Below are 22,149 nucleotides of genomic sequence, written 5' to 3'. Positions count from 1 at the left end.
AGTGATTGCTTTTCTTACTGTGGCAATTAATAAAAATAAAAAGGTGAACTATGTAATTTTTCTGGTGGAGAGCAAGCCAAACCTGCTTGCCATGAGATGTTAATGCGTTGCCTAGAATGTTCCACAGTATGGCATTAAACTTATCTACTCTACTACCTGCATGTCCATACAGACTTTGGGTGTTCTTCAGATTTGTGTACTTGTGGTTTATCAGTTGTTAATCATTTTATTAGTCATTAATGAATTAATCCTTCATAATAAATAATAATTAAGTGTAAATAAGAGTAATAAGTGAAGAGTAAAAGTAAATAAATAAAAGTACATAAGTGATGTCTATCAGTTTATGTTATATTCATTACTCTGCTCTATTCAAGCTTTTATTTTAGGCTGCTGCTTAAATTTTTATCTCTGTAGGGTGATGCACGTGGCCATGAGCAGAAATCAAAGAACAGGGAAATTAACTCCATTCAAGTGATAAAACAGCATATATTTTGATGTTTTACCTTTACCTTACCGACACAGATGGGGAGCTCCCGGGACCACCGCCCGTTCACACAGCTGTTGGTCTTGTGTCCGTGCATTTTGTAACCATGGTTACAGCTGAAGATGACGAAGAGCCCCCGGTAACGAAAAAATGTCTGTCCGTTCTCCAGACTCCTCAGGGCCGCACAGCTGTTGGTTCCACACACAGCTGAACACAACACGGCAAAACACAATCATGACTCTATGACAGTGAAGCAAGTCTTATCTGAAAACAAGATTAAGGCATTTTACATCCAAACACCCCATTATTCAGTCACTCCACACAACTTTTAAACCAAAAAACTCTCTTCTCTCTTATTTTGATCAAACTATCTCTTCAAAACTAGTCCTATATTATGCAAAAAAGACTCTTGTGAGCTTTAAGCCATGTTATAATACTGTTACCTCATCAAAAACATACATGGAATTGTGTTTTGTTTCATTCCTACATGTTTTGAGTAATCCTTTATTATTATTAATCTGTCTACATTTCCAAAGCTCAAAATGCTCTACTCCACTTTGAGATGTCACGAAGCTGTAGTTTTCAAGTTAACAGCTACCGTTTATGTTTTGTGTAATAGAAATTGGCAATTTGAGGGCTGAAATTATTGAAATTATTGAAGTGAAGATGTGTAGCATTTAAAAAACACAAGGGAGCATTTTCTGTATTACCAAATGACATCGCAAGGTGGGACAGAGTTTAAGTTTGAGGGAAGAACTCAGCCTAAATATGCAGGATTTGTGTGTTAAACATATGAGAATAAAACAAAGCACAACTCCATATATATTTGTGATTAGGAAATACTATAACATAGATCAGAAAAATATAAATATTATACAGAGCTGCAAGTAATCCTTTAAATTTGACACAGTTAAAACATCACATACAGAAGTTAACTCAAATTTCAACACAGCATAGTTGCCTGAATATGATTTGAGCCACATAAAAAAGTTCTTCTAATTAAAAGTCAAATACCTGATTGAAAGATATAAAACAGAGTGGTCCATGCAGCCACGAGTCTCTTATGACATCCCATAATAGTTCCCAATGAGAAAAAAAAAAAAAAACATGAGAGAACACAGACAGCACGGGAGTATAAGTTACATAGAGTTAGCAGGAGAAGAAAGAAGGTTTAACATTTTTACAACAGAGGGGTGGAGTCACATGGAAAGGTGGGCTATAGGAATGTTTCTGGTGCAGTAATTTAATCACTAGAGCAAATATAGGATATAAAGTAAAAGAAATACAAAATAATCTTCATATAATTGTCATATATATTATTTTAAGTAAAGACATCATACATATAGATATTCACAGGTCACTATTTAAGATATTGTGATAAAATAAACTTAAACGTATTAAAGAACCTAAGAATATGTGCCTTAAAGGGCTCATATTACAGTATTTTCTGATCTGTGTTATAATGTTGTTTCCTTATCACAAACTATACCTGGAGTTGTGTTTTGCTTCATTCAAATGTTTAATACACAAACCATGCGTAAATAGGCTGAACTCTTCTGTCAAACAAAAAACACTGTTCCACCTTGTGCTGTCACGTGGAAATACAGGACATGCTCCACTGTGTTTCTAAACTTCATACACCTTCTTTAGAATAATTTGAATAATTTCAGGTCTGCCAATTTCTACTGAACTAAGGCGATGTTTATATGATGACGGTCTGAACAGAAGACGCAGAAGTGGCGTCGCAACGTTTTAGGGTTAGGGTTAGGGTTTAGACAAGCGTTTTCGGGAGGGAATCTGCGTGCATACAGTGACGCACAAGTGTGTGGGATTCGATTGGGTATGCATGCCAGGCGGGGAGGTGGTGATGTATGTGACGTAAACGTGTACGCGACGTAAGCAGATCTGACCAGAGTTTTGCGTCTTTGGCAGTGTAGACGGAAACACTACAGCGGAGCATATTCAACTTTTCCCCTCTGGAGGGTGGTTTCAGATTTCTGCGTTTTTAAGCCTCAAAAACGCTGTCAACGTCTAAACGAAAGGAACTTCTGATAAAATAGTTTGTTGTTTTTACCCACAAGCATTCTCATGTAAACAGGCCCTTAAGTAAGAGAAAAAAAAGTAGTTCTTTATAGCCAAACTGTTTTAAATCATAATTAAACAAAAGATAAACCAAGACTAACACAATGGCCATATGTTAATTTATTATCATTTTAAATTGTATGACTTTCTAGGGATAAGAACTTATAATTGTATTGTATTATAACAAAAATCATTACATAAGCCAATTGTTTACACTACTACGGTGATGGCCTGTGTTGTAGTGGGTGTCTCCAAACGCCTCCAGTAAAAATGAAACCTGTTATTTTCACTCTAAATGTCTGGGCCTGTCCCACTTCCCTGTTAGCTGTAATTATAGTGGGAGGAACGCCAAGAGAGAGGGAGTGAGAGTTTAACAATTATGAACCAAAAATGTCAAATCATTCAAGGAAAAGGTTTATTTCCATTGCATTTTCCTCAAAAACAACAAAATACTTCTTATTTCCGTGATTATAATAGCATGATTGTATTTATTTTAGTACTTTAGGTGACCAAGTGATTTATGTGCAGTCATAAAGCATATAAAATACAATGGCGTTTGCTGCTTGAGGCACAGCTGTTTGACCTTCTGAAGAATTTCCTTTGAAAAACTCACATCAACATGTCAGCATCTAGAAAAGGTACAAAATGATTTACAAAAGTCCACTGCTGTGGAATTATATGTTTTAAATGGTTATAAATAGGTAAAATTTTTACCAAATTACTGCATTAAATCTAAAAAACCTGACACTAGAAAATTAGAAACCTCTTTATGTTCTGTAGTTGTATTTTCGCATCATACAAATTAATGACTTCCTGCACAAAAAGCGACTTATTTACTACAATATGGAATGCCATACATTCTGTAAAAACTACTTTCTGTACAGGTACCATGATTTGAAATGAAATGTGCTCATGTACATGTAAGAAAATAAAAGTAACCTACCTTTGTTTACAACAGAGTCAAAGGTCGCCTAAAGTAAGCATTTTAGTAGGAATAGAGCATTTTAAAGGGGACATGTCATGGAAAATTTTTGAGTTTTTAACCAGTCTAACAAAAACATATCTGGACTTAAATTTTGCTTCATCCACCCTTACACCTGTTTACGAGGTCATCTTTTCTTGGGCACTCAGAAATCTGAGTTGATAAAAGATCAGAAATGTGAAAGTTTCCAGCTCTTTGTTAAATAACGGCTAAAAGGGTGTTTCTTTGATTCATGAAAAAGGGTCACATGGCATTTTTTAAACTTCATGTATGACCTAGAGTCAAATTTTTTCATGCAAGCATCTGCAGAGCTGTGGGCAGGAAGTGAAAACTTTAAACTCTGGGTATGATAATGACAAGAGAAAAGTTATAACATGGTTAAAAGATGATCTGACATATGTCCCCTTTAAAGTGCGTTTAAAAGCCAATAAAGGCCAAAAGAATCCAGGTGTCACTTTAATTAAGTAACAATCCTTGAGTGCTGTCCATGAGGCCAGTCTTGTTGTGAACCTTAAAGCTTTTGTCTCTGTAATCCTCCTGTAAATCCTCTAAAACCTCTCTGTGTATGTGCTCCTCCCGTTCAGATGCTGGTCTTTGTCTAGTTTGTGCACGACTCGAAACGCCTCCAGGAACTCAGTGAAGTCGATGGAACCGTCTTTGTTGAAGTCAATGCTTCTCGCCAAATCATCGATGGCCTGGTCGTTTATGTCGGCACCGAGGTGAGCGCTGAAGAGACGCCATGTTTGACGGAACTCCTCAATCGAGATCAACCCTGGACACGGTCATGTACAAGTCACATTAAGCACTACATTAAGGACTACATTTAGTTTCCATAAAAGCAAGGGGCAGGGTAACATGGCAAATCTTTTACCTGAGTGATCTTTGTCGATAATGTTGAAAATGATCTCGATGTCTGTCCTGTATCTGAACAGAGTCTCTGCCAAGTTTGGAGTAACCTGGAAAACAACAAAAACAAATTAAAAACATGTACTGTGGTGTCACTTCTGTGGTCAAGACTGTCCTAAACATGAAATAATAATAATAAAAAAATAGACATACAAATTAAAACGTGCAATGAAAAAGGGGGAAGCGTTACATGGTGCACCTTTAATGGTCAAATCTACCAACTCAAAGTAGTAGCAAATCTACAAAAGTAATAGTAATAGTAGTAGTAGTAGTAATAATATTAGTAGTAGTAGTCGTAATTATATATTTTATTTATATTGCACTTCATATGTTAATGTACATTTTATGATGGACACCAGAGTAAACACATGGATACAAAAGAAGTCCCCACCCATCCTGATAAAGTTAAATGTATTTATGCAGTGTCTGAATATTATTTTTTTTGTGGAGAGTAATTTAGTCCTTACCTGAGCCAGCTGTGTCCCAGATCCCATGTCCTCAAAACAGGACTCGTACAGCACAGCGCCCTCTGCTGTCAGACGCACCAAATGAGGCCTGAGTGTTCTCCAGGGCAGATCCAGCCTCAGCACCGACTCCAGCACCTGGGCCCATTCACTCACAGAGACACAACCTGAAAACACATGCAGTTTTACATAACATTTAGTACTCAAACTTACAAACCTTTTTCTATTATTATTTATTTGTATGGATTTTTATCCAAGTGTTTAATTGAATTGGGGCAGGTAAAATGTTGTCAATCCATAGTAAATCTGCAATTTTTTTGTCCTGCTTGGGTAAACAAAGTGGGATACTGGACCGTGTTACTATTTAAGATTCAACATTTGTGGATTTTCATGTTGTCATATCAGTGTAGAAATTGGTGGTCATCTGTTTTTGTGATCAAGACATTTCCGCTCCATCCAGAAGCCATTTTAAATTGCTGGCTTGAAGCACTGGGAATTTAACCTACTCTGAGTATCTAAACCCAGCCCCAAAGGGAGTTTTAGAGAGAAAGTGCCCTTGTTTACAGCTAACATCATAATGGGTTGTTAAGTCCCTGTTGTGTTTTGGCTGTCTCACCTTCAGCTTTGTTAAGTACCTGATTAGTATTTGGCTGGTTTGTCTTGAAGGCAAAAACAAAGTCCACTACTACTGAAACCACTCCTGGCCGAACGAAGGACTACACTGCCTCATAGTCCTATTAATGTATCGAAATCAACCATAATACCTGTGTTGTTGTGATCAAACTCCTTAAACGCTGCCATTAACTCCGAGCGGTGCGCAAACAGCTGTTCTTTTAGGGCCTTCAGCGCTGAACTCTCTGCAACTCGTACTCTATAGAAAAAAACAAATACAAATATGAGATGATGAGATGTAAAAAATATCTCCTCACCAAACTCTAAATTACAATTAAAGGTCCTATATTACACAAAATTGACTCTTGTGAGCTTTAAGCCATGTTATAATGTTGTTATCTCCTCAAAAACATAACTGGAGTTGTGTTTTGCTTCATTCACACATGTTTGAGTAACCTGTAACTGATTTTTTACTGTCTTAAAAACATCAACAGTCGTAGTTTTTAAACATCATAACACAAGTTTACCCCCTTACCTCTGAGTGAGAGTGAGTTTACGAGTACCACGCCCGACTTGATACTGGTAAAATCGAGGAACCAGATCTTTCCCCATTTTGATGTACGCCCCTCGGTTACTGCCCTCTTCATAGTAGTTAGACGCAGAGAAGATGGTGATGACCTAAGTTTGAAAAGAATTGATATATTGTATTATTTTTAATAAAAAAAGCATAAAATAGCACAACAAAAGAGAATACCGTAATAATAGTAATAGTAATAGTAATAAGAAAACAGTGAAGATCTAAAAGACAAAAACTCAAAAGTGGAGACTTACATAAAAGCTGATATTGTTGTAGACATAGACCTTTTTCACAATGGCCGGAAGTGCCGCGATGTAAGCTAAACGTAACTCCAGTTTACTGCTTTTCTATGGCAAAATATCTGTGGAAATGTCTCGCGTATTTTACACCAGCTTCATAAATCTGCTCCATCACCAAATTTTCATCCAACACGGTCGACAAAGGACATATTCTGTCCATGACGAATTTATCCACAACTATCAAGGTAAGAAAGACAAAAACGTAAAGGCGAATGATGACTAGCAATAGTGAACTACTCCTGAGCGTTACCGTTCCTAACGTTAACTACTAACCTGACGTTATGGTCACAATTTCATGATGTAGATATGTGCATAGACAGATTTGTGCAGTTTGAATGCTAAAGATGTTCACAGATCACATGCTCAGGAGTAGTTCACTAATGCATGCCGTTTTTCGCCTTTACGTTTGTGTCTTTCTTACCTTGATAGTTGTGGATAAATTCTTCATGGACAGAATATGTCCTTTGTGGACCTTATTGGATGAAGACTTGGTGAAGGGGCAGATTTATGAAGCTGGTGGAAAATACACAAGACATTTACACAGACATTTTGCCATAGAAAAGCATTAACCAGGCTTTACATTTACCCTACAGCTTGGCACTTCCGGCTGTTGGGAAAAAGGTCTATTTACAAATCAAAACTACACCACTGCTCAACCCTGATATACTAGTATTGTATAACTGATTGTATCTTCCCTGCTTTTTATTCAATATTATGATTTAGATTTAAAATCCCAATTAAATGTGTAAAAGTGTACCCGTCCACCATGGCAGAGCTCATAGCCCTCCTGTTTACATTCATGGGAGCGGATGAGCAGCTGGAGTCCATGTTGGAGCATCAGCCTCTGGGTCACATCTGGACCAAAGTAACAGCCTCCTCCTCTGAACGTGTTTGGGTAGCAGCCATCTTGGTTTTTAGGATCGCTCCACAAAATATCCACTATCTGTAAAGAGGCAAGACATTTGACAAAGACCAAACCCTCAAAGCTGAATTTCCTTCTGTATGAAAAATAATAAACTTCAGTCTTTTAGGTGTTTACTTTACACAAATTAAAAAAGCATAGTTGAATTAAAATTTTCAACATATTATGACCACCACTGAGAGAAAAAAACAGCAATGGAACCAACTAACTGAGGCATTACACTGAAATATTGAGAGAAATAATAGAACTGGGAAATTAAAAGAGCAATATATTAAAAAAACAAGCAAATTCAGTTCTGGTTTAAAGGTGCACTATGTAACTTCTAAAGTGGAGGGCCAAATACTTGCTTGTCTCCATGGAGATTCTATTTCTTTGGAGGGAATGTTCCACAGTAGGGCATTAAACTCATCTGCCTTGCATTTATAGCTCAAAATACTTTGAAAAACATTAATTCTTACTATTCTTACTTCTTAGTACTTAATTACTTAATGACTTGCTCACTTCTCCATAGATCTGACCAGCCTCCATTGTGAAAAAAGTTTATTTCCATACTGTATAACATTCAAGGAAAAGCAAATATATCTCCATAGACACAAGCAAACCTCCATCAGAAAAGTTACACAGTGCACCTTTTTAAACATAAATCATAAGAAATGGTAATAGATCGATGAGGTTCATTTGGTCTTCCAATATTTTATGTTAATAAATATGTCTTAAATTACCATTTCTTATTTTATGTTATTAGGTTCTTTTTTCAGACCAAGAGTTTGTTTTCATACCTGACAGTTTTGACTGCTCACTAGCGCTCTTCCTCAGAGTGGTCAGGTGATGTTTCTGTGACGTGTCCGGTCAGCTGATTTAAACAGGTTTTGGTGCTGTCTTCCTACCAGTGGAGGCAGGATGACAGCGCCATCTGCAGTCCGACTTCTTCAGGACAGTCTCCCAGGTGTGTGAGAATAAAAAAGCCTGTATAAATCAGCTGACTGGACACGTCACAGCCACATCACGTGACCACTCTGAGTAAGATCGCTAGTAACAGTCGAAACTGTCAGGTATGAAAACAAACTCTTGGTCTGAAAAAATAACCTAATAACATAAAATAAGAAATGGTAACTCAAGTTTGGTAAATTATCAATTTTGTAGAGCTAACTAAGATATATAAAAATAAAATAAATAAGGGTTAAACTTTTGAAGTTATGAATATACTGTGCTGAATATACATAATACGTATGCCATTCCTATATTATTATACCATATATGTTATTACTACCCAGAGACTGACCTGTTTCCACTCTCTTTCATGTTGAGGGGGTGACGGAGGGGACAGGGAAGACAGAGAGTCCAGGAAAGGCACTTGGAGGGAGTTAACGGTGAAGTCCATACTGGGAGATGAGGGGCAGGGGCGTGGCGAGAGAGAGGAGAGGCTGCAGGGCGAGCAAAGGGTGGAGGAGGAAGAGGAGGAGGAAGAGGAGCTGGAGCCAGAGGCGACGCTGTCCTGATGGGTGAGCTGGCAATGTCTCCTTCTACTGCAGATACACAAGGAAATATTACAAATGTGAGGCTTTCTCTTTCCAGAAATAGCAGAAATACAGATTACTTCATTTGTTTAAAGTGCAGAGGGAGGAGCACTATGGGTATGTGGATAAGAAAGACATCTATTGTTGTGTCCTTAGGCAAGACAATTCACCCATCTTGTCTGTGTATGAATTCAGTGTGTGCCTGAATGATTGGTGGTGCTTGACAGGGCTGATGCCACAGATTAGCAGCCTCACTTCATCAGTAGGCCCTAGGGCATCTGTGGCTACAATATCTTATGGTGTGAATGTCTATAAGCCTGTTAAGTGTAAAGTGTTGCTATTATCAATTGTGAATACTGGAAAATATCTCTGCCTAATGAGGTCTATCTCAGAACTAGTATAAAATGAAATGGTTATATAACAGAAAGTATAATTAATCTGTGTTCAAAAATAACTTTCTATTGTCTAAAAAACTGTGTTTTATTATCATAGTCAAATCAAAATCAGTATCAAGCCTTTTCATTGGTACTGAAATCGAGTTTGACACTTAGTAAAGTAAGTATACTGTGGTCCAAAGCAAGAAAAATTATCTGACAAAGGATTTTTTTAACTTCAATTTTATTAAAAAAAAAAAAAAAAGAAGCTTTTGGACATTGCCTGTCTGAGTGTCCTATTAATTTTTTCACTTTTATTTTATTGTTCCTTGTATTTGCACCTCTACAAGAACTTTGATGTGTGTTTTCTGTTTCATTTGACTAAATAAAGTTGCAACACTAAACTGTATTTGGCTACATGTTGGCTGTTTTCTCACTTTTGGTTAGAGGTCTTCTGGTTCCTGCTGCTGTTTGGGCGAGACCTGTCTGTGGAGCGCATGTGTTTGGTTTGTCTGTGCCCCAGGTCCAGAGGCTCAAAGCTCTGTCTGGGCAGCCTCAAAGCGGACTTCACCTGGATCAATGCAAACAAGAGAAAACGTGAATGTTACACACACTATCACTCATACACTAGTGCAGCAGTGATTATGTCCAGAATAAATGATGTTGTTGTGTAAAAGTGATAGGAATTCCGACTTAAGAAAATGCCCCGAAATGCTGTCTAACTAACTAACTAACTAAGATATATTACAACAGTGGTTAACAATTCTAATCTCCACAAAAGGTAGACCAGAGTTTTTAATCACCACATTTGAAACAGGTTAGATCTGACAGTATTTTCTTAGTATTTCAGAAACATGCATATAATGTGAATATTCCTTAAAATCGTAACATTTAAGTGGGAAATAACTAGGGATGTAACAATGTCCAAATCTGTCAGTGCGATATTATCATAATATGCATCTCACAGTATGAAATTTATTGCGATATTTTGGAGAATATAATTGTAGATAGAGCACGTTTCTACTTTTAAAATACCTTGAAAAGATTTTGGTGTGAATTATTTCTGTCATAATCTCAATAATTCAAGTAAAAAACATATTTCTTCATGTTGTTTGCACTGAAATTAATCATATGATATGTAGTTCCCTGTGTTTATAAGCTGTTGCTACTGTAAAACCATGCATTTAAGCAAAGGAACTTGTAATTCGATACACTGTGACAGTCCACGATATTATTGTGAGACTTTTGATGATACAGTATCACAATATTTTGGTTATTGTTAAATCCCTAGAAATAACCAACCTCTCATTTGTCTGGAACACAGCATTTAAACAGCACTATGATTCGTTCGATTTGAAATTTTACTCACATAATATTATGCAAGTGGAAGTAGATCTGATTGATTTGTTGTACTACTTGTTCAAAAAGTCACAGAAGTAAGTGTAACTAATAAATACAACTCATTAACCACTAGGCCTGTCAAATATAACAATAAACAATACTACTGAAACTACTTTATGCCATGGACACAGTAACAGCAAGAGAGATAACGATCCCAGTAAACCATTTTTAAATATACAGTATAATTAAAAAGGCCTGAGCCGCAACAAATAAATACCAGAAAGAACCAATAATTAGCCATAAAATTACTTATTCAAGCCTCTGCATCTCAAATCTTTTCACATTATAAAAATAACAAAAATCTCACCGCTATTGCAAAGAAAACTTAACAAAATATACTGCTTCAGCCTTCATGTACTGAACGATAAGTCAATATATTATAGTGACAGGCTGATTAACCATGTCTTAAAACTTTCTATTTGTCAAACCTACAGGGTTACACAGACATTTGACCTCTGACCTTGTGTCTCTCGACTGAATTGAGGAAGTCCAGGTCGGTTTGGTCTGAGATTCCTCCGTGGACGATCAGGATCTTTCCATCGATGACCGTCGCCAAGGGCAACAGACTGAACACATCCTGGAACAGCTGCAGGATCTCTCTCCCGTGGATCTGCATGTTTAAAGGTGCACTATGTAACTTTTTGGTTGGGGGGGTCAGTCACATATTTATTTCTATGGAGATGGAATGTCCCTCAGTATGACATTAAACAGCTCTGCCTTACATTTATTACATTACAGGTGGTTTTATAGCTCAAAAATACCTAGAAAAATAGGCTTTCTGACTATGAGCAGGGCTGCCTCTCCTCAGATCTGACCTGTAACTTTATCTGTTTGGTCTCCATGAAGATAGAAAAGTTAATACCATACCGTGAAACATTCCAGACAACGCAATAACATCTCCATGGAGAAAAGCAACATTATTATTTCATGTAAATATTTGTGCCGATACCAAGAGGAAAGATTCAATCAATACCTTGTACTTTTGCATGACTTCTTTGGTAAAGCCATATCTGGAAAATGCAGTCAAGTGTCATAAAAATATACTAAGTTATATATCCACAAGTTTCACAGTGATAAGAAATGATCTCAGTTGCCATGGCAATTAACAATTCAAAACAAAAGATAACATATTGAAAAGTAAAGTCCTCAAAGTGACACCTATAAACAGGAAACTGAAACACACGAAGATACTATTATAGTTTACTTGCAATTGGAAATGAACTAAATTACATTTCTGACTTAAATATTATTTGTAGTCAATGTAATCAAAGTATTATTTATATTTTAAGTTGTAGAAGTAGATTTCCTGGTAGTACTCTTTGTAGTAGTAGTAGCACTAGTAGAGTCCATTTCACCAGAACGAGAATCAGATAGTGAAATGTCTCTTTACTTATATGCAGAGTAATTTTATCATAGTCTAGCATTAAAAACAATAAATAAAATACAATAAATAAATAATTACAGTGTCAGACCTGAGATTCATGATGTGGTCCTCATGGTTGCCTCTGTTCAGATGCATGTAATCTGGATACAGCAGGAAATAGGCAAACAGCAGAACCACCACTTCAATGGACTTTTTACCTCGATCCACAAAATCTCCATTGAACACATACGGCGTCTCTGCAGAGGGAAGCCCATTCTGTATGAAGGAATATAATTAAATAAGTATAATACAATAATAATAACACAAAGTAAGAGATCTGACGTACCTTGTAAAATATGAGAAGTAAGTCATCAAGGCGGCCATGCAAATCACCTGAAAATACAAAAAAAAAAAATTACAGAATACATTTTTGTCAGACTAAATGTTTATTTTTTAGAAAACAAAAATATAAGACAAAATAGTAAACAGTTTCTGCCCTTCCCCTCAGCCAAACAATACATATTATACATTATACATAAACATATATACATACATATACAACCACATACTCTCCTACCTGTTCACTCGCTCACACACACACACTCACACAAATCTAGTTGATCCATATAGGGCTGCATGGTATTGAAAAAAGAGAGAGAGAGACAAAATATAAAATATCATAGAGCTCTGTTCAAAATTCAAACACATCTTGCAGAGATAAGGACTTGCAAGTTGTGTCTTGGACTCAAGTCAGACTTGAGTCACTGTTTTTAGGTCTTGAGACTTGACTTGATAAAACTGACCAAGACTTAGGACTCGACTTGGACTTGAAGGTCAGTGACTTGGGACTTGACTCGGACTTGAGGCCAGTGACTTGAATAGACGTGGGAAGCACTTTTAAATCTGAATTATTTCTATTCTGACTGTAATGATTAACTCTAAGACCTTGTCAAGACATTTAAAAAAGAAACATTTACAAAATAAATTTCTAGAACTCTTACATACTACATATTTCGTCTGTGATCCACCAAAATTGCAATACCAATTCAATATATTGTGCCAGAATACATTTTTGTGATTATAAATGAAAAAAATACTTTTAATTTGTATATCTTTTGCACTCACATTGAAAAAATACTTTTCAAGCCACATAAATTGTTTGATTAGTTGAAAAAAATTAAATATATAAAAAATAACCACTGACTAGTCAACTACTAAAATAATTACTAGACAACAAAACACAACTCCACAACTCCAATTTAGCATAATATATCACTAGTTTACACCTGGTTTAGTTCTGCTGTTGAGCTGGTTTGAATCTCGTGGACCACAAAAAGCCAAATATTTTCTTAAGTGGTACATGGTGTGAAAACTTTGGTTAAAATTGCATGTTTTCTAATAATCTCAAACATTATCGGCCTAATTTGTCTCTGGTTTTATTCAGTGTCTTATTGATTTGATGAAAGGGCAAAAGTGGAGTCAAGTGCCCGATCAGTGTGCAAATAAACCAGGCTCCCTCCGTCAGCTGCAGTTAAACCTCATTCACTAAATTAATGACCAATTTACCACTTACAAGAGCCTCTAATAGTACTCATTCAGAGATTTTGCTCAGTTTTAAGACATTTTCATTAACCTCAGATTAAAAAATTACAAATTTATTACAAAAAAGATCAAAGAAAATGTAATTATGAAATAAAATTATAAATAAATAAAGTGTTTTCCATTTAAGAGAAGAACTCAGCCTTAATATGCAGGATTTGTGTGTTAAAAATGTGCGAATGAAACAAACAAAAAAAAAATTTACTTGACTAGTAGTAAACTTTGAATGTGTAAAATTCAACTCACTTTGAAAACTCAACTAAGACTTTTAAAGACATGTTTGACCACATTTCTGTTGGATTTACTTAATATCTTCTGATTACAGATATTATTACACAAAAAAAATGTGGTATTAAGTTATTGTAGAGAGTGTATGGAAATTTTACAGATATGAAATGAAAGTAAAAGCACCCACCACATATAGTGATGTCTTTGGTGTACGACGTGGACAGGTGGACGATGTTGGGCATCTGTCTCAGGAGCTTTTTGGTTTCACACAACAACTGCAGCAGGTATTTGGCATGAAGAGTCTGAAAGTGAGTACAGAGTATTTATATATTAGATGCCTATTACCTGTAACTACCTAACTGTAGTTGTACTAGGTATGATTTCAGTCAAAGCATTAACTAAAATGTTATCTTTTTCACTAAAGCCGGGCGTATAGTGTGCGATTTTTGGTCCTTTTTTCGTGTAGTAAACATGGAGTAACGAGAACTGATTAATACCTCACGACCAGCTCCAGATCTGCAATTGTAGGTTGCAAGAATATCAAACCTGGTTGAAATCCAGTTGCCTCTCGAAATGGTTTCGCACTTTTGAAATAGTTCCACAAGCTGTGAACCCTGCAATTTGGTCGTACAATTTGAGCTGGGACTGAGATCGAAAATATCGCACAGTATATGTCCAGCATGACTGAAAGTTGACTGATGTGTACATATATAGATAGAAGTAGATTAACACTGTGCACTACTGGGTTTCAAAATAAGCATGTGGTGTCAAGTAATCTATCATTTAATTCAATATAAAATGTACTTTCTCTTAAATAATATCTCTTTCTATGTTATAACTTTCTAATAATAAAAAATAATATATGTACACAGAAGAAGATGTACCTGCTGCTCCTTGAAAGCATAGAGCAGAGCGTTGGTATCAGACACAGACAGAGGGAAGCTCAGTCTTGGTCCAGTGTAAGAGTCTGGGACAGAGATGGAGCTAAAGCAGGTCTCTCTGCCCAACCAGGGGTCCAGCACAGGGTCCAAGAGCTGAGAAATCAGGTCTGAAAAACACGCAGGGAACAAAATGGTGGCAGAGTGGAGATATAATTAGACAAGTCATGCTAATTATTATTTTTACTTAACGTTTAACAAATAGTAAATGGCTCATCTACCAGATCATTTTTGTGAATGTTATGGAAAGTTTAATCCCAATTGAGACTAACACTTTCCCAGTATTTATATTAGACATGAAAAAATGATCATGAAAAATAATGAAAAAAATCATTGTCCTTTAAAACCCACCCCAATTTTGAATGCTGACCATATAAGTATATAAAGAAACGGACTAAGTAAGTGTAACGTCACCCATAGTGTTCAACTCTAGTCAAATGAAGCTCACCAAGGCTGCAATTATGTCTATTGTAGTATATCACAGTATAGTGTGGCATATTGTATAGTGAGGGCTATTGTAGTATAGTGTAGTATACTGTAGTATAGTGTAGTATATTGTCGTATAGTATAGTATTTTGTAGTATAGTGTTGTATAGTATAGTATTTTGTAGTATAGTGTTGTATATTGTAGTATAGTATAGTATTTTGTAGTATCATGTAGTATATTGTAGTGTAGTATAGTATTTTGTAGTATCATGTAGTATATTGTAGTATAGTATAGTATTTTGTAGTATCATGTAGTATATTGTAGTGTAGTATAGTATTTTGTAGTATAGTGTTGCATACTGTAGTAGTATATTGTATTATAGTGTGGGATAATGTAGTATAGTGTAGTAAATTGTAGTATAATGTAATATATTGTAGTATGCGAATTTGGAGCAGAGTTCCACATTAGGAAAAGGAATTTATTTGTGGACAAAATAGTGAAATAAAAACTCCAGGATCATTTAGTGCGGGATTTAAGACCAAACGCGGTGGCTAGCAGGTTAGATAAAGTATGTCCATTTATATATATATGTAGTCTATGATACTGACCCAAGCATCAGCTCAACAATACATTTTATTGAGAATTTTAGTATTAGAATGATAAATATTAGTGTCTACATAAAATCCTCTGTTTTCAAATAATGTGAAGTGAACTGTGTATAGTGTTTTGTTTTTTTTCAGCATCATTGTGAATCTAGTGCCCTTGACCATTCCTTCTTTTATGCAAAATACTGAACTCATTACATTCAAGCTTCTTTTTAATCAACAGATGAGTACAGAAGAATATTCAGCCAAAGCGTCCACTCCAACATGCTAATGATACAGGCAAAGATTGTGTGCACACATGTCAAATAAGCTATGTAAAACAAGACTGCCAGTGTTTTTCTTTTGATAAATACCACGCTAAAATCACATATTAAAATGTACATTAGACACTGTACTCTTATACGTGTGCATTTGAAAGCCCCGTAGTGATCATATCAGGAGGACAGGCTTGCGGATTAGCTTGGGGCATTATGCTTTTTAGCTGAATGAGTGGGTTAATACACACTTAAACCACAGCTGTGCCGTACTGTTACTAGGCAACAGGGCAGCGCTGGGGATTGTAGAACAGAATAATGGAAGTGTGACTAATGAAGGAGCCGCAAATAAATTAATAAATAAACTACAACATCCGCCAAAGAGCAACAACACTTGTACATTTGCAATATGTGGGCAACAGCAGTAGTGGAAAAAACATTATCCTTCAGAAAGACTTCGTAATAAAGGATTGTAGAATACAGAGCAGTGGTGGGCAGTGTTGTAGTATTTTGTTTTCCCAGTAGATCTTGGTAGTAAATATTTTGTAAGAAATGTTTTCAAGTTTTTCTTTTCTTTATAAACTCAGGGTCACAACTTCAAAATAATATACGTGCATTTTATAACTATAAACTGTGTCAAAATGCCGTGTCTATTATCTTCTGGGGATGTAACACTATCCAAATCTCTCTGTACGATATTTTCACGATATCCATCTCACGGTACGATATTTATTGCGATATTTTGTGGAGGTTAACAAAACTGTCAATACGCTACTTTTTCCTCTCAAAATGCCTTCACAAGACTTAACCTGAAGAACTAAGATTTAAAAGTGCTTAAGAATAGTTATTTCTTAGTGTAGTCTGCACTGAAACGGAGCAAAGGATCATGGTCTATGTAGTTCCCGCTGCATCATAACAATGATTTTAAGCAGAGAACCTAATAATTAGATATAATATGATGGTCCCCGATATTACTGTGAGACTTTTGATGATATGATATCACGGTATTTCGGTTATTGTTACATCCTTATTATCTACTGCATGTAAATAGTAGCACCAATCTTTGCCTTTAAAGGTGCATTATGTAAGTTTTTTTGGTGGCGGTGTCTCCATGGTGATAATTAAGTTTAATTAACACCATACTGTGAAACTCTTTGGGCAAAACAATAACATTTGCATGGAGAGAAACAGTTACATAGTGCACATTTAACTTGAATTTCCATCATAGACTGTATATAAACAGACATCACGTTCCAAAGAGGAAGTGAGCATGAATGCGCTTCTGGCTCCATCAACTCCAGCTGACTTTACGTTGAGAAATTTCCCCCCGTCTCTGTAACTGCTGCAGTGAGCCTCATCATTTTGGTCTTAAAATGTTCATATTAACCCTCTCTACATGATCCTGGTGTTTTTATTTTGCCATTTTGTTTGTTAATAAATTCCCATAACTAATACTAAAGTGGCTCCAAATTTGAACCCTATAACTACTAGCCTTGTGAGCTTCATTTGACTGGAGCTAAACGCTATGGGTGACGTCACACTCCCTTAGTCCACTTTTTTTATACAGTCTATGATTTGCAGAGATTGGACCAAGTTCTTGTTTTGCAAGTCTCAAGTAAGTCTCAAGTCTTTGACCTCAAGTCTGAGTGAACTCCCAATTCAAATACAGGCAAGTCCAAGTCGAGTCTCGAGTCACCGGCCCATAAGTCCAAGTCAAATCCAAGTTGTCTGCTTTGGGCTTCAAGTCATTTCAAGTCTTTAAATCAAAGTACTTTTACTTTTAAATATAAATATAAATAAATTGTACTTAAAAAAAATCATACTACATTTATGAGTATTTATAGAGTATATATGAGTTGTAGAAATGTTATTTTTTTCCTTTTTAAATGTCTTGACAAGTTCTTAGTGTCATTACGGTCAGAACAGAAAGATTTCAGATTTAAAAGTGCTTCTCAATCTTCTCAAGTCACAGGCCTCAAGTCCGAGTCAAGTCCCAAGTCAATGACCTTCAAGTCCAAGTCGATTTTATCAAGTCAAGTCTCAAGTCCTAAATATAGTGACTCATGTCTGAGTCCAAGTCACGACTTGCAAATCCCCACCTCTGATGGTTTACATTGATGTTTTTGTAGACTGACCTGGTCCGTTTCCATTCAACTGAGTGTAGTTGTCCAGCATGAAACTAAAGAAACTGGACAGCTACAGAAGAAAAACATGTGTAAGTACAGATATGCAAGTGACTGTATCTAAATATGGTTAATGACAGGGCCGCACCTGCAGCTGGTCCTGCTCCCCTGCGTACTCAATGGACTGAAATATGTTCCAGGTGTAACGCCTCCTCATCTCCAGATGTGCCATGTAGCGACGGTACCACCTCTGGATCAGAACAGCTGCCTTCATGGCTACAACAACAAATGTATCTGTTTTATTTAAGGATCAGGTGCTCTTTAAGTCCTGGTTGCACGCAGACACAAAGGCACAGAAGAATTTACTGATTATTTACACTGATAACTTGTATCTCTAATAGGAAGGTTAGAAGGATAAAAACAGACAAAACAGAATTGAAATTATGATGAATAGTCAAATGTTGCAATTATGTATGCAATATAATGCTATAATACAATTGTGTTTCATTTGGGGTTTTATTATTTATACAAGCAATGCAAGTTCTGAAATTGCAAGATCCTTAAATTAGTTTAGCAGTTCATATTTATTTTCAGTCATCAAAGTAATCAGGTGCTTTACATTTTTATAGAAGTAATGTGTATCCCAGGATAGTCTTTTTACACTATACAGGTGAACATAATTTGCAGTCTCACAAACAGAGGTGAGAAATACAAATGCATATCTTAATGTTGAAATTGAATTTTTGGTGATGCAAATTGCAAAATTAGAATATCAAACATATCATCTTTTATAATACAAAAGATATTGATATTGATTCATTTTTATTTTGCATGTTACTTTGAATATTAATTTCTGTCAGTTTGGTAAAATATTGTTTGTCGCCATCCTAACTAACAAGATAAGACATTTTAGAAACCACTGCTTTAAAGTCTTTGTGAATGATCACTGATGAGAGACACAAACATAAAGCTTGAAGGCAATACATGAGTGAGTAACAGAGGGGCCTTACTCAGAGCAGGGCTGGGATTTCTGACTGGTTCACCTGAGACAGAGAGAAAACTATTCAGTTTATGAACGTGGTAATTGAAAAAACACAGAGAAGAGTGATAATAAGACACAGGGGAGCAGAGATGGAAGAGGAGGAGCAGAGGAGGGGGAAGAGGAGGGGAAAGAGGAGGGAAAGAGAAGCAGAGAAAAAGAGAAGGAGAGGAGGTGGAGCAGAGGAGGATAAGAGTAGGGAAAGAGGACGAGCAGAGGAGGAGAAGAGGAGGGGGAAGAGGAATAGCAGAGGAGGAGAAGAGGAGAGAGAAGACGAGGAGAAAGTAGAGAAACAGAGGAGGAGAAGAGGAGGGGGAAGAGGAGGGAAAGAGGAAGAGCAGAGGAAGAGAAGAGGAAAGGGAATAGAGGAGAAAGAGGAGGAGCAGAGGAGAAGAGAAGGAGATGAGGAGCAGAAGAGAAGCAGAGAAAAAAAGGAAGAGGATGAGTAGACGAAAAGAGAAGGAGAAGAGGTAGAGCAGAGGAGGTGCAGAGGAAGAAGAGGCTGAGAAGAGGAGCAGAAGAGAAGGAGGAGAGGAGTGTTTTTGAACGGGAGAGGGAAAACTGAAGTGGCTAAGCAGCATGAAGCAAAAATACTCAGAATTTTTTGCAGGTTTGCAGGGTGTTTGAAAGTTTCACTATGTAACTTTTCTGGCAGAGGGCATACAAACGACTTGTGTCCATGGAGAAGTTGCTGCTTTGCGAGAAATGTCCCAAAGTATGGCATTAAACCTATTTATTTTCAAGGAGATCAGTAGATGAAGCAACCAGTCCAAGTTAACTAGTCTATAGAGAAGCAAAGTCACTCATGGTAAAAATACATACTTTTCAAGATTTTTTTTTTTTTAATTAAAAACTGTAATAGTATAAATATAAAATAGTTAATGCCATACTGGAACATTATAGGCAACAAAATAACATCTCTGTGGAGACAAGCAGGTGGCAAACAGACCACCACAAGGTTTTCATAGTGCAAAATACTACTAATACTAATACAGCTTATTTAACACGGCTACAACTGATATTAAACTAAAAGAAGAAATCCATATTCCACACATACTAGTACAGTCCAGCATATATTAAAGGTATAGTACTGTCTTGCTGTAAGGCTAACTACTCTGCCACTACTATTTTAGGCCTGTGATGATCTAATGTTTTAATTAGATATGACTCAATATCACTCAATATTCTCATTAGTGCTTAGGTCAGACCCCTATTCACAAAGCTGATTTAGTTAAACCTGCGTTCATTAGAAAGGTGTTATGAACATTCGCTTGTGGAGGTGTGTTCATGTACCTTCGACCTCCTCCAGTCTTTTGGCTTGTGTCTCCGTGGCAACAGCCGAGGTGCCACATCCCATAATGACGTCCAGCCAAATGTCTTTCCTCGTTTAGATGACATGGGACTTATAAGATGGGACCTATATACAAAAAGGATAACCAAAAACACAAGATTTAATACATTTAAACTTAGATTTATGTTTCAAAACCTGTATTGTGTTCAAAGGGAACATTTCAAACACATTCAGGAGCATTAAAGGTTCACTATGTAACTTTTCGTGCTGCTTTGCCTAAAATGCTCCATAGTATAGCATTAAACTGCCATGGTGAGAAGCAAAAGACATCACCAGGACAAGTTACAGGTCAAATCAGCAGAGAGGCATCCCTGGTCAAGTAAGAGTAAGAATGTATGCTTTTCAATGTATTTTTGAGCAATAAAAACGCCAGCGATTGAAGAAATGCAAGATACAAAGTAATAACATCACCATTAAGACAAGCAGGTGATGGAAACTCAACCAGAAAAGTTACACAGTGCACCTTTAACATCTGTAATAAAGTAATACAATAAGGCCTATGTAAACAATGATAATTTACTCACAATAACACACTGAAGTTGTGTCATCGAGCAACAAGCAACAGGTATGTGAACATGTGATAATGAACTATATTTTATCTTTTCAGAAAGATCAAATTCAGGCCATATTGTAAAAAAATAAAATAAAATAGGCTCATATTGGTCAAATTTGCACTTTTTTGTAACTTTTCTGGTGTAGTGAGTGAGTTGTTATTGCTTTTACTTGTAGTGTTTCACAGTATGGTCTTAAAGTTAAAGGAGGTGATGCTAGCAGGCCAAGTTACATGTCAGATCTGTGGAGACGCGACCACGCTCACAGTAAGAATGCATGTTTATTTTAATTTTATTGATTATTCATTGTAAGATGGATAAGTTTAATGCCTTACTGAGAAACATTCCAGACAAATTAATATGGAGACCGACAGAAAAGTTACATAGTGCGTCTTTAACGTAGCCTGAAACGTAGCTTACCCCCATTTCCAGCAGCAAAAAATAAAAAAAATAAATGAATAAACGCACTGTAGCCCACGCGTCCACGTCAGCCTTTTCACGCTTATTGGGCTCTTACCTGCAGCTCGCGCCTCTTCAGTCCGGTTTAATTAATCTCTTTATAGCGGGAAGTCGATCTCATTAGAAGATAAACAAACCACATTCGCGCTATCTGAAAGGTTATCTCTGTGGAGGGAGGACGGACAGACGGGAGCTGGCGTGTCCGCTCTGCGCAGCTCCTCCTCGGGATGAATCCACCGCGTGAGCCCGGAGAGGAGCCGAGGGGGCGGAGGTGCAGCAGGTGGGTTTTAACCATTTGTGTGACTAGTAAACATGGATAAACTTACCCATTCGCTTTTAAAGGGAAATAAAAAAAAATATATATATATAAAAAAATTAGGTTACATCCAGTTAATATGAAAGTTAAAGGGTCTATATTACGCACGACTGAGTTAGCTTTACGCCATGTTATACTGTTGTTACCTCCTCAAAAACATTCCCAGAGTTGCATTTTATTTAATTCACAAATGTTTGAGTAAGACTTTATTAGTCTGTCTACATCTCACAAGTTCAAAATGCTCTGTTCCACCTTGTGATGTCATGAAGTAGGCCT

General features: G+C 36.5%; 1 protein-coding gene across 1 annotated transcript; it reads right to left on the bottom strand.

Annotated features, from left to right (window-relative positions):
• Positions 1 to 3,958: 3,958 nt before the first annotated feature.
• ppef1 (protein phosphatase, EF-hand calcium binding domain 1) lies at positions 3,959 to 21,784 on the bottom strand. Its single transcript, XM_055154712.1, has 19 exons — positions 21,616 to 21,784; positions 20,490 to 20,613; positions 19,168 to 19,200; positions 18,306 to 18,433; positions 18,170 to 18,230; positions 14,695 to 14,858; positions 13,998 to 14,112; positions 12,330 to 12,376; positions 12,093 to 12,259; positions 11,594 to 11,630; positions 11,081 to 11,230; positions 9,657 to 9,790; positions 8,611 to 8,851; positions 7,164 to 7,349; positions 6,066 to 6,208; positions 5,683 to 5,789; positions 4,922 to 5,085; positions 4,420 to 4,504; positions 3,959 to 4,320 (listed from the first exon to the last, which is right to left on the bottom strand). Exons 2-19 carry the CDS (start codon positions 20,551 to 20,553, stop codon positions 4,097 to 4,099), a joined length of 2,250 nt encoding a protein of 749 aa, XP_055010687.1. The 5' UTR covers positions 20,554 to 20,613; positions 21,616 to 21,784; the 3' UTR covers positions 3,959 to 4,096.
• Positions 21,785 to 22,149: the final 365 nt, after the last annotated feature.

This window comes from Boleophthalmus pectinirostris, unplaced genomic scaffold (assembly GCF_026225935.1).
Source record: "Boleophthalmus pectinirostris isolate CB_2022bp ecotype Guang Dong unplaced genomic scaffold, ASM2622593v1 HiC_scaffold_19, whole genome shotgun sequence".
Taxonomy (NCBI): domain Eukaryota; kingdom Metazoa; phylum Chordata; class Actinopteri; order Gobiiformes; family Gobiidae; genus Boleophthalmus; species Boleophthalmus pectinirostris.
This window is presented reverse-complemented; position numbering and strand designations above follow the sequence as displayed.